Source organism: Sitophilus oryzae, unplaced genomic scaffold (genome assembly GCF_002938485.1).
Source record: "Sitophilus oryzae breed Bouriz unplaced genomic scaffold, Soryzae_2.0 scaffold_732_pilon_pilon, whole genome shotgun sequence".
Lineage (NCBI taxonomy): Eukaryota > Metazoa > Arthropoda > Insecta > Coleoptera > Curculionidae > Sitophilus > Sitophilus oryzae.
The window spans coordinates 1387665-1401278 of record NW_022147343.1 but is presented as its reverse complement, the minus strand read 5'-3'; the positions used below and the strand labels follow the sequence as shown (position 1 = coordinate 1401278).

General features: G+C 33.7%; 1 protein-coding gene across 3 annotated transcripts in view; it reads left to right on the top strand.

Annotated features, from left to right (window-relative positions):
* Positions 1 to 13614, top strand: part of LOC115888326 (single-minded homolog 1) — a 137707-nt gene that overhangs the window by 40388 nt on the left and 83705 nt on the right. For 2 of the 3 annotated variants that reach the window (XM_030908014.1, XM_030908020.1), the window contains exon 1: positions 6848 to 7057. The exons of the other annotated variant lie outside the window; for it this stretch is intronic. In XM_030908014.1, coding sequence (XP_030763874.1) covers positions 7006 to 7057 — 52 coding nt within the window. In that variant the 5' untranslated portion in view covers positions 6848 to 7005. Of the gene's footprint in view, positions 1 to 6847; positions 7058 to 13614 lie in introns of those variants that run through there. 3 annotated transcript variants of the gene reach the window in all.

Below are 13614 nucleotides of genomic sequence, written 5' to 3'. Positions count from 1 at the left end.
TGGTAAAAATGATATTTCATTTTTTGACAAATGTTTATTTACGAGCTTATTTATAACAACAGAGACATTCATTTTCATAACTTATTATTATATTGACTTCTGATTCAAATCCACATTTATTTAGAATAATTTATTAACGAACATAATTAAGTATGTAATTAATTAGTATTTGGGCGGAAATAATGGTGGTATATTTAATTAATGGTATATTCTTTTATAAAGAGTTAAATAGTTTTCTTTTTGCATACAAATGGGCTAATAATATTATCATTTTGCTAAAAACGAAAATATTAGTAGCCCATTTTGTACATTTGTTGCTTTAAAAACAATCTAAAATGTCAATATTCCATGGGTATATGTATTGATAAATGAGGTCTAAATTATAAGAAAACGCATTTTCTACGAAAACTTGAACGGATAGATAAAAAATGGTACAATACAATTTGATAGATAATTACATTGAACATCTGATTCTCCTAAAATATACAGGGCGTTCCATTTAAATTAAAGAAGTTATTGCCGTTTAAAGCTAGAAATAATTTAAAATAAATTTTTAGACACTCTGTATGAGGTACTATTATTTTTATTATTGCAACACAATAACTGATCAATAAATAGATTTCAGTAAATATTTAGTATTAAAAACTTTGATACCTTGAAAATACAATACCTTTGAAATGAAGCCTTAAAATTTTTACTGCAATTTCACAAAATTGAAAATATTTCAAAAACGGTAAGGTTTAAGTGTAATAAACCTTAATCAAATTTACCTTTATTTTAATCGTAGAAACTAAAAATGTAATAATATACAGGGTGTTCCATTTAAAAAAATACAACTTTGATATTTTTTATTTATTTGGGACACTCTGTATCTTGTAAAAATATTTTTAAATTGTAGCTCTAATAGTCCTTCAACGAACCCAAAACTTACAATTTGTAAAAATCTAATCATTTAGCTACAATACTCAGTGTCGTATGTGGTGAACAACCCTGTATATGGGTAGAAGATTTAAGAGAATTAAATTCTTTCTTCATTTTTTAGAAGCCGTCAAACTTTCTTGTCCTGGTAGACAACTGGACTGATTTAAACGATTCTGTAAAATTATATCCCATCAAAAACATAGAATGTAAAAAAATGCCAAGTCTCGCAACACAATTCCTCCGCTATAAAAAGTTGTGAGATCTCTTTGGGATCTCATATAAAACCATAGATAGTTTATTTTATTTAGTCTTTCTTTAAGCACCTTCAACAATTTTGATATAAATTATTAGTATCAATATTAGTCATCTTTATTTCTATAATAATCATAATGACTTGGCAATTGCATGCACGGCACCATAATTATAAAAAATAATAATCTATTATTTCGATTACTAAGTAAATCTAATAAAAAGGGAAATAGCACCTAAGCTTAAAGGAAATCGCACCTAAGCTTAAAAGTTGGCAAGGGCCTGAACTGGTTGCAGTGAAGGGAGAAAACATCCCTAAAGGGGCGGCAATCACAGTCTTTCTGCCAAGGAGCAAGGGGAAAGACACCACCTACCTGCTGAGCCTTATCCAGGATCAAAACTTCAATGTAAGGACATCGAGTTGGCGAGTCATCAACTCGAGAGAGGAGGATCATGGTCAGGTCCTCACAATAGGAATTGACCTCAAATCCAAGGAGGCAATAGAGAAAGAGGGACATATATCCTCTATTATTGATACGGGACAACACCGGTATCAGGTCTAAGGAGAGACCAAGTTAAAGAGGTGGAAGAAAATGGAGACAGATCCTCCAGCCTCCATCTCACGGGTTCCTCAGCCGGAGGCAAGCTCCTCGACTGTGAAGGGCGGCACGGAGGGCCAAACTCCAACCGTGGAAGGGTGTGTACCCTCGGAGGAAGAACTGTTGTCAGAGGAGGATGGAAAATACCCTGTCCCCTCTACAACAGGGGTATGATGGGTTATAGACTGTGTGATGACTCGAGGAAGGGGGACACAATAGATCTTTAAGGTCGCAGTGATTAACCCCCCCTCTTACTCATTCTACATTCTACAAATCTAATGAACGGTGCATTTAAGAATAAAGCTGTTTAATTACTATAGAATATATCGTGCAATTGCCAAGTCATTATAGTTATTATAGAAATAAAGATGACTATTATTGATACTAACAATTTATATCAAAATTGTTGAAAAGGTAATAGGTGCTTAAAGAGAGACTAAATAAAATAAACTGACTTGGTTTTACATGAGATCTCACAATTTTTATAGCGGAGGAATCGTGTTGCGGGACTTGGCATTTTTTTACATTTATATAAAACTATGTTTTTGAATGTTTTTGAATGAAAACTATGTTTTTAAATACTATGTTTTTGATCAGATCTTATTTCTATTTGTAGGTTATTCTTCTATTTTTTTTCGGGTCATTCAAAATAATATTAAAGAAGTTTGACTATCTATACTAATATACACAATCCTTAAGTGACTGACATACTGATTAATCACGATCCTGCTCAAACCACTCAACGAAGCTCAATTTTGGCATACAGGTTGATTCTAGGGTGTAGTGGTTCGATAAGAAGAGATTTTTCGAAATTCCAGTTCTAAGAGGGTGAAACCACCCCTCAAATATTACAATATTTTTTATTTAAAAAACGGTCAAGTTTCCGAAAAAACGCTTAAACACGTATATTTTATTTTGTTTTTTTACATATTTTAAGATTTTTTAAAAATGTATACAGGGTGTTTCGGAAAATCTGGTCATTGATTAATCACGATGCTGCTTAAAGCGCTTGACGTAAAAAGCTGATTTTTGGAAAACAAATTGACTTTAGCTTCGAAACTCGAACTCTAAGGGGGTGAAACTATCCCTCAAATATTAAAATATTTTTTATTTAAAAACTGGTGAGTTTTTCGGAAAAACTCTTAAACACGTATATTTTATTTTGTTGTTTTACATATTTTAAATTTTTTTATAAATTTATACAGGGTGTTTCATAAAATATGACCATTGAGTAATGACGATTCTGCTTAAACTGCTTGACATTTAAAGCTGATTTTTGGCAAACGGATTGACTGTGGGGTGTAGAGGTTCGATAAGGAGAGGTTTCTCGAATCTCAAATTCCAAGAGGGTGAAAACGCCCCTCAAGTATTACAATATTTGTTATTTAAAAAACGGTTAATCTTTCGGGAAAACGCTTGGACAAGCATAATTTATTTGGTTTTTTTACATATTTTGAAAATTTTAAAAAAATAATATAAGGTGTTCCAAAAAGTTGGGTAATTTCTTAACCACGATTCTGCTTAAACTGCTTGACGTAAAAAGCTTACTTTTGGCAAACGGATTTTTCGAAAGTCAAATGATTAATTCGACGCGAACGAAGTCGCTGGTACACGCTAGTAATTCATACTTTGAATTATCGTATAATTAATTAAGTCAGATAATATCAATTGAATTAATTCTAGTTTTCTAACGACTTGTGTTGTGTTTCCGACTTTCGTCATAACTCAAATATCAACTTTGCTTCAAATATCAAACAGCGCTTTCAGATGGAGCGGAGCGTCCGCGCGGACCGTCCGTCCTGTTTTTTTCAAGATAGCCGTCGTATGAAATCATCCGGATGGAGTATACGCGACCCATGTGAAATTGTTCATATAAACTCATGGTACTTGCTCGAAGTCGCGGACGCTCCGCTCCATCTGAAAGCGCTGTAACATTTAAAAAATATTCAGAAATTATTATTTCAAGGAATTTATTACGAGTAGAAAAAATATTGTGCTGGGTTGGCGTTGGTTTCTATGTAATTTGACAAATAAATAAAGCTGTCTCTTTGGTTGTCAGTTTTGAGTCAATATTTTTTAATTCTCTTTCGTGTCGATTGCTGATTGAATTGGAGCCAGAAATGGCTCAAAACGAAATAAGTAAATTACCAACAGATATTCAGGCTGAACCGACAAACGCCATATCCAAACTACTTCCATTTAAATCCCGAATAACTTATGAAAAGGTATACAAAATTTTTCAAAAATAGAAGCAATTAAAAAACGTGCGAGAAGAAATAAAGTTTTTAACCTATCCTCCCCGTTAAAGTATCATTTAATCTACCCTTGCGGTTAAAGTACTATTTTATCTATAATTTTTGATAGATAAAAGTCAATTTTAACAACAGTTGCTATGGAAAAAATATACAAAGATATAAACCTTAGAACAAGCTATAACATTCTGAAACTTAGCTCTAATCGAACTACCAGTTTTATTATTACAACCCATTTTTTTCTGTTGCAATTCAATCTTAAAAACAATGGTAGGGTTTCGTAGAAACAGCGACGCGAGGTCAAGCCAGAAATATTTCCAGACTTGACCCCTGTCGAAGTGTGAAATCTGATACGACGGTCTGCATTATTGAGACCGTTTTAGCGAGAAACCAACTACGCTGTCTGGTAATACCGAGGTGTTTGGTTTGATTTGTTTTTAAATAAAGACTGGTGTTTTACGAGTACTGATCGGTAGGTACTTATTTCTATGGCATACAACGGCAAAACCAAATATGACAAACAATCAATTTTCCACTATTACTATTATATACAGGGTGGTCCATTAGTGCGAGGAAGTCCAATATCGTCGTTGTTGTGGAAGATATGGAAAATACCAGACAAAGATCATAATATGATCTTTATGTAGAATGTTTAGGAGGGGAGTAAATCACCGCGACCTTACAGATCTATTGTGTGTTCCCCAGTCTCGAGTTACAACGAGTTATAGCTCATCATACAGTCTCAGGGCTTTAACAAAAGCCAGTATCTGAGACGGCTCCGCAGAGGCCAGCTCTCCATCCTCGACATCGGCCGTACCAAACTTCATGGCACGAATGGTCGTAATCTCGGCGCACTCAGTGATAAAGTGTTCTGGTGTTTTCCCATTTACCCCACAGAATCTGCATTCGCCGTTGTCTCTCAGTTTCAGCCTACTGAGGTGTTCGTTGAGGAGACAGTGTCCTGTTAGAAATCCCGTGACAATCCGAAGATTGTTTTTACATAAATCAAGGAAAATCTTTGATTTTTCTCGGTCGTAAGTTCTGAGGGACTATTTGGAGTGTATTGGACCGTTGGAGGACACCCATTCCAGGTTACGGATGGAGTCTTTCACTTGGGAAGCAGAACGGTTCTGGTCTAGTTAGTGTAGTGTTCCCTCCTTTTCTAGCTAGATCATTTGCTTTTTCATTCGGGGCGAGCAGGCACCCAGAGTAGGAGGACTTTATTTTCTTTGCCTAATTTGTTGAGGCATTCTTTAATTCATTGACCCACTTCGAATTGATATGGTTACTGAGTTGATCGCGTTTAGTGCTGCTTGACTATCGGATAAGATAAGATCATATTATTAAGCCACCTAATCGATCTTTGTCGTAATAATCGCGGTAATATATTACCGCAAATATCTGCGAAACCCTTACAAATTTAAGAACACTTTAACTACAAAAGATATTCATTCACTTTTTCATTTTGCATCTGAAAGCAAAATAAAATAAAGGGTATTGCATTTAAAAAAATTGAGATATAGCATTTTAGAGGGGTGCAATTTAACAAAAAAACTTTATCATAATTTCATATTAAGTAATTCACCACAATACATCAAAACACTTTACTTTTGCACTGGGCGCGCGTTTCGCTAACTATATTAGCATTATCAGCAAATGATTAGGCAATTCAAAAACTCAGTTTCAATCATTTGCTGATGATGCTAACATGGTTAGCAAAACGCGCGTCCCGTGCAAGAGTAGTGTTTTGGTACGTTGTGGTAAATCAGTGTTTTTTTTTTGCTGCTGAATGCTGATTGTTTACCACATTCAAAGAAAATATATAATATGTCATTATTCCTCATTATAATAAGTCCGAAGAAAGGAGATAGATATAGGGTTTCATCGAGACCAGAAATCTCGTCTCGAAGGCAATTTCTCGTCTCGTCTCGATCATCGAGACGAGATACCAAATCAAAAAAGTAAAAATATATTGTTTTAAAAAGCGAAAATCAAAACGATTCCTTTATTATTTAATTTAGTCTTTTATCCATATGGGTTTAAAATTTACCTAGAACGAAAGTTAAAAATTTTTACTTCGTTGTGCAAAAAACAGTCTTTTATTGAAAAACTTTTTTTCTTCGACATTACTTAAATTCCTTTAACTCAATAGGAGTTAATAGTGAAATTTATACAAAAATGGTGCCGTAAGAACAAGAATATATTATATTTACGGCATTTCTTTATTCTGAAAAGACCGACTGATCGAACAGTTTTGGGGTTATCTTTTGATTATTTTTGGTAAGTTATCTTTTGATTATTTGTAATAATTGTAAATAAAGTAATGTAAATTAGCATTGTACGAGAAAATATTTCCCAACATAGTTTTTATTTCCATTTTTCTAGCCTTTTATGAGCTGTTGAGTTATTGCAGCATCTAAACTTTTTCGAGATCGAGAAATCTCGAAAAAATTTCTCGATCTCGAAAAATCTCGAAGTCATTTTCTCGATCTCGTCTCGAAAAAAAGAGACGAGACGAGAAATCTCGAATTTCGAGAATCTCATGAAACCCTAGATAGATAGGAGATTCATTTGAGGTATATACTTGCTTATCTAATAAGAAATCAGTAGAAAAAAAAACACTCAGTATACGTATTGTTTTACAACAACGACAAGTGATATGGTCACACTTCGAGCAGCTGATACGAAAACTTACTCATCGTACTATGAAATGTTTATAAAACAAAAATTCGTAATTAAAACACGTCCAAGGACCGCCGTATCAGCAACTTTTGCCATCGACCATGGGAAAAACGATCTAGTTTTCTCTTGGGTTCCAAAGAACCCATTAGCTTATTATTTATTCTTATTGCTCTTACAAAGAATTGGTTGTTCCTCACGAAATTTTGAGTATCGTAAATAATAACGCGCAGTTGTTTCACTGTTGTGTTCAGTGTTTGTGCGTTGACTTTTTTCGTATAATTACTGTGTCAAAATTCAATAAAATGACTGATGCGCTTATTTTGGAGGTGGGCGATTTTCTTAATTTTGATAAAGGTAAGTGAAAATATAACTGTAGTGTAGTAGCATAATATAGTCTAGTCAAATTGTATTTTTGGGGGGAGTCTTGGGGGAGTTCTAATTTATGTTTTCCGTGTATTTTTTGGGGCGCTGAATCAGAATCTGATGTTAATAGTCCAGTAAATAAGAACACGAAGACTGAAGTCTCGGCGTAATTCTTTCGCCTTTAACGATTTATAAGATGAGACACCGTCATAGGCGGATGTAATATTTAATAATACAATAAAAATAAATTAAATATAGTATGCATTTTTTTAATTTTATTATCTAAAAATATTTTTATAGAGAACATCTACTGTTTAGGAAGATCCTATTAAATTGAAGGATTTGAAGGACATGCTTGAAAAAGTGTAGTTTGAAATGTTGAAAAGTAATAAATTAAGAAATTATTAAAAATTAGCTAGATGAAATCGAATGCTCAAAATGCTTCCTTTCCTGTTAACTACATAAAATGATTGTCTTTTCAAAAGGATCTTTTCATTTTAAAAGGCATTTATGTGGAGTTCTACCTCGAACAGCAACTACAATAATATCTCTCATAATATCTCTCAAAATATACAGGGTGTCCCAAATAAAAAATCAATTTTTCTGTTGATAACACTTAAATTATTGTAGTGTAACAACCCAAATTCGTCAACAAAGTTGAAGAGGTAATATTTTGGCCAACTGTATAACAAAAAAATTTAAATGAAAGAAAGGAACCTACGTTGTGTTAAATATTTTTTTATTGTGATTACCTCGGATGCGCCTCGACAAAGCAATATTTTGGGAAATTTGAGGAGAATAGGTTATGTAAATAAAACGCTAAATTTGTAAATAGCCCTACTTATTTTATTAAATGAAATGAAAGGAGTGCCGTACTCTGCCTGGAATTCACATGTAAAAGAGCACGGCAGAGAAAACCATGATCACTATTCCAGAGAATCTAACTATGCTGTCCTGAACTTTAATAAAAGAGAAATAATAATATAGAAACTGTCCTCATACCTAGGTTTATAGTTTAATACATTCAAAACATACCACATGGTTTTTGTTAGTTTAACGGGTCCCCACCCGTAGGTACGAAGTCCCTTGTTGCGGAATCGACGCTAAAGTTGAAGGTTTGGTGCCAATATCTTATAATTTAATAAATTGTAAGTTATTCTATGAATTATTTTATTTATTGTTTTTGTTTGCCCTTTTGCGACCTAAGATATTCGCCCATGCAAGGTCGAAAATTGTTAGTACACTCAACAAGGCTCTTATTCTCACAAACCACAAACATCGGCACGAAGGAACAGTAAACGATTTTATTTAGATTACTTTTAAACTGAAATTATTTACAGCATAAATAGATTCCATTAAATGCATACACATGTTATATATTGTCTTTGTCAGATCAAATGAATGAGGAATAACTTTAGAAGAAAATTACAACAAGAAAACAAAATAATATGATTTAGTTAACATTAGTTAAATAATGAGAAAACATTTACTTTACCTTTAATAACATTCTTTGTCACAAAACTCAAGAACTAAAATAATATCAATGCGTCTCGAATGGTAGTCTAGAAGCTATTATCTAACAAATATCACCTCTGTTCGTCGCCTGATTTCCCTCTCCCTAGTTTGTGAATAATATTTTAAAAATCAATAATTTCGTTTATGTATACGGAGTGTCTTAAAAATGAATGTTTTGAATTTAAATAAATATGTCTATTTTTAAATAGGCGGTTCATCTCATTATTATTCTTATTTTTAAAAAATATTAAAATATATAGTAATATAGTAATAATATATAATAAAAAAATATATAATAAACCATTAAATTTTAAGTAAAAAGGTGCTTCGGAAATGTTTTCATAGAAATACAAATTTTTTCATAGCAAAAAAGTTATAGCGATTTGTTAAAAATGCACATTTTTGAAAGACACCCCGTAACTCCGAAATGGTAACAGATATCGATGTGCGGTTTTCACCATCATGTTTTTGATGAAAATTGAGCTCAAGACACCGATATTAGTTTTCGTCTATCTCCTATAGAAAAGGGTGTTTCCCTTTAAAAGCGTCCAATTTGACCCACCCTGTACATATTTTTTTGTACCGTTTTTTTTATCTTCTCTAATATTAGGAATAATGGAGTCCCGTGTAGGTACTTGAAAAACTGATGACGCATATCACGAGTACATACGAGAGGTCGCCTACGCTCTAAACAGCCCATTGTCGCAGTTGACCAGTCGACCCAATCAATACCTACCTCTGTCGGTACTTAAAGTTCTAGAGAAAGGTGTACGTCATGCGTTCAGCTTCACGATTTAATTAAGTCTCGTGATACTTCATTTGTTTATTTATTAACGAGTCGTTGTAATTTTCCCTATAGCTTGAATTTTTTTAAGTGCAAGCTAGAAACACTTGCATTTTTGGTAAAAATAAGTGGAATTGAGTGGGTGTTCGATAGTGGTCGCGCTATTAGAACTCTGAATTCACATAATAGATTCTAGTATTTTCAAGAACTTTGTTAATATTTCTGATGTATTTTCTTTGTACAGTATGTGAAAATCTTTATCAATAAAAAAATTACACGATTGCTGAAAATTTCTATGCTCTAAAAGTAAATGGATGGATTGTTTACAATTTTTGAATGGAAAAAACAACCTTATCGAATTTTTCTTATGTTATTAAAACTTTTTTTTTATTCTCAAGATCGGATATTTTACAATATGTGTAAAATATCCGATCTTGAAAATAAAAAAAAAGTTTTAATATCTAAAGTGGTTCTTGAGTTATGGCCTGTTATGTGTTAAAAATGTGAGTTTTTAAATTATCGCGATTACTGAAGTTTTCTCGTTATAAAAAAATGACACCTTAACGATATCTTTATAATTCCATTTCAGTTGCTCAGAAACATGTCTAATGATTTTATCTAGTTATCTCTTGAAAAAAAAGTCTTTTAAAAATAAGCGGTTTGCGATCGTGATTTTACTTTACTTGATAGAGCAACAGCACACCGTCGCGCGTCGCGTCGGTCGGTCGCATTTCTCTCACTCCGACTTAATAAGATCCGTATGCGATTTACTTCCACACATGTAAATGCCGACCCAAAAGTAACAGTTGCCAGCACGGTATTAGTTAGTTTGTTTATCCTACAAATTTTCTATTGTCTTACAAGTCGCATCCCAAATGTGCGACAGAAAAAATACTTTTCTGTCGCATATGAGTGCGAGTACCTGTTCGGGACCGCGCGAGTCAAAACAAACGCAGTACCAGCACCGATCCGGTGTTAATTTTTCCCGGAAACGATAGCACGGGTACCGGCGGCGGCGGGTTCCGCGAACGCCAAGAACAAAACACTTCTGCTCCGGTCGTCCGTCGTTTCGAACCGGCATCGCGAATCGTCGAAAGAAAGAAGGCCCGACTAACGAAGTATCGAACGCGAACAACGTTAATTACACGCCGGCCGCTAATTTAGACGCGCCGTTCTGAGAAAGGAGCGCGAAAACGCATCGAAACACTCGTTAGAAAAATTCGGCCGAGGAATTTTGAAAGAAAAATGGAACCGATCGTATTATATATGTAATCCTCGATTTCACGGTCTTGTAGAAGACAAAATGAGGAAGAACAGGTGTCATTCTCTGAAAAGAAACTTACTGTTTTGGTTTAAGCAAAGTTATGTAAATTCTCAAAAACCCTAACGCATCTGCTAAAATGGCATATTATCGCCTAGTATACAAAGATTATTTGTATATTTGCTAAACTATCGCACTGGCTAATAGAATGTGTTTTGCCCTAAGTCAATCTGGACTGAATGCTTTATCTTTTAATCCTATCGGTTTTCTATGCCTACTGAGTTTGCAGTTAGTAGACCTCCATATTTTATTTTTGCTTAGTAGGTCTGCCGTAAATGTTGACGAGTGATAACTGTAAATTGTTTAGCCTGCTTGTGTCTTCTGTGTGGACTAAGCCTGTCGGGGGCCCGGGGCGGCTAAGCTATATGTGGCCCCCGGTCTGCACATTTTGTAAAGATTGAATGACGTATGAATAATGGTTGACAAATTTCAAGTATTTATATACTGTAATAATTGTAAGAAAAATCGATATATATATACAGGAGTCACAGAAATAAGTGCAAGTATTTTAAGGGATGATAGATAAAAGAAACATATTCTTTCTTTATCGTTTTTCAAATAAGTCCAAAATAACGGAGTTAATTTACTTCGAAAATTTGCTAAAATTTTGAGAACCACTGGATCTTTTCTGGATTTTCTTTCTTGTAAATTTAATCTAATACCTATGTTGTCATATTAACAAGAAATTATGGTTTTTAACTAAAAATTAAAAAAATTCCCAAAAAATTTTTTGAAAAATTTTTTGGGAAGTTTTCAATTTTTTTTTTCGCGAAAAAAACTTCATATGCGTGTTTCTGGGGTTGAACTTATACTACCAGTGAAAATACTAGCACTTATTTCTGGGATACCCAGAGGAAAAGACAGACACAGATTACAAGAGGAAAAACTTTTTAATTATTGACTTTTTGAAAAAAATGCGTTCTTCATAAGAATTTTTGCTTGTTGTAAAATGGCGTTTATGATTTTCTAAATATCCATAGCGTTTTAGAAAAAATAAAAAAAACATAAAAATGTAGTTTTTTAACGTAATTTTTCCTCAAAAAAAATCCTAAAAAAACTAAAAGGCCTAAAAATTAAAAGGCTATGGTAATATAATTTCGATTTCATTTTTTGATAAATCGTTATAATTAATTTTGATTAACGTCATATTTTTTGTTGTTAAAGTATCACATTATCACCCTTTCCGCAGCATTGAACTAAATAAATTTTGTGCTTCTTTAACATTTTTTTTTAACAACAGCAAAAAATATAACTTTAATTAAAATTCTGTCAATAATAATCTATCAAAAAATGAGAACGACATTATATTACCATAGAAAGGCGTTTTATTTTTACTAGTTCAAAAATTTAACTACATTTTCATGTTTTTTTTTATTTTTCGCTAAAACTCAAAGTCTAAAACGGTATGGAAATTTGGAAAAGTATAAACAGGAATTACCATTTTAGAACAAGCAAAAATTTTTATGAAGACAATCCGCGGACATACTGTAGATATAAATATGTTATTCATCGGCAGTGCCGTTTTTATGTAGGGACCCGACGGGCCCCGACCAGAGGATTAAGGACCCCAACTCCAAAAAGGTCTCATAAACGATAACATCATTTTTTTTACAGCTTATAATAATACATTTAAATTGAAAAACGAATGCAATTTGACGTAATAAAACAATCCCCGAGTGAATGTTTGCATATATTTAATGGCAATTTATGATGACAAAGTGATGGGAATACCGGTTCCACATAATATAAGCCTCGTTACTTTCGCGACCGTTCCAGGTAAATACCGCGATTTTGTAAGCGGCCCCTTACAAAATCGCGGTATAGTCCTATATAGGTCCAAGAATAAATAATAATTATTCGAATATAAAAAATAATAATTATTCGATATTCTAAACAAAGAAAATTACCCCTTGATTTAATTTCGTAAATAGAAAAATGCCATTGACAATTACTGGGGCCTAATAATTGATAATTAAGTAAATATCTGCTTCCATTTATACTGTGTTTAGTTTGCGTATACTTATGGTTTGCATATTCTAACTACAAATTGCTTTATAACTACTGAATACATATTGGCCTGTTTGCCAGTTGAATAAAAAATTTCTTATTAAGATTTGGAGGCCCCCTAGAAGAAGGGGCCCGGGGCGGACCGCCCCTTCCGCCCCCCCTAGTCCGCCACTGCTTCTGTCCTGGTCAATTTTTCCATCATTCTAGGTGTATTTGTTGGTCACCCAGAACAACTGATTTCTATTATTGCCTTTGCAGCAACACAGAAGGGGTATAGTGTATAGTGATAAGCAAATAAAACAAGACATAGATACAGTTTAATAAATATTTGCTTACTGCCATTACTCGTATTTGATACGCATCAGAGGATGGTTACGTATCTTTCATGAGCGGTTCTGTGCCTGAAAAGCCCGATATGTGATGTTATCTCTCTTTCGCACTCCGGACATTCAAAAATCTCTTTACTTTGTTGCCTCTTTACTTTGCGGTTGTCCTTTTTAACTGGGTTTATGATTCTTCTCCATTGCGTTCTATTGTGCGTTGCTTCCTTTCACCGATTCTGCATGTTAATCCCCTTTAAGTTTTTGTGGAAAATATCCTTGTAGTTTTTCCTGTAGTTGGCGGATGGAGAATATGGAATCGACGCCGACGCACGGTACGCAAACCTGTTTGCGATTCTGGGAGGATTTTTTTCTATATGTGGGTGCAGGCGGTTGGACATAAGCGTGTTGTTGGCTGCTTTAAAGTTATCTTGGATTGTGTGGATTGCTCTATGCTTTTGTTCCAACAAAGCCTGTATATGCGGTTGACTTTCGTTAAACCAGTCTGGTTGTTTCTGTTTGTTGGATTTTCCCAGTACTGCTTCGCTGGTTTTATGAATCGTATCTCTGGTACAACCAACCCCTTGGTAGATTGAAGCTG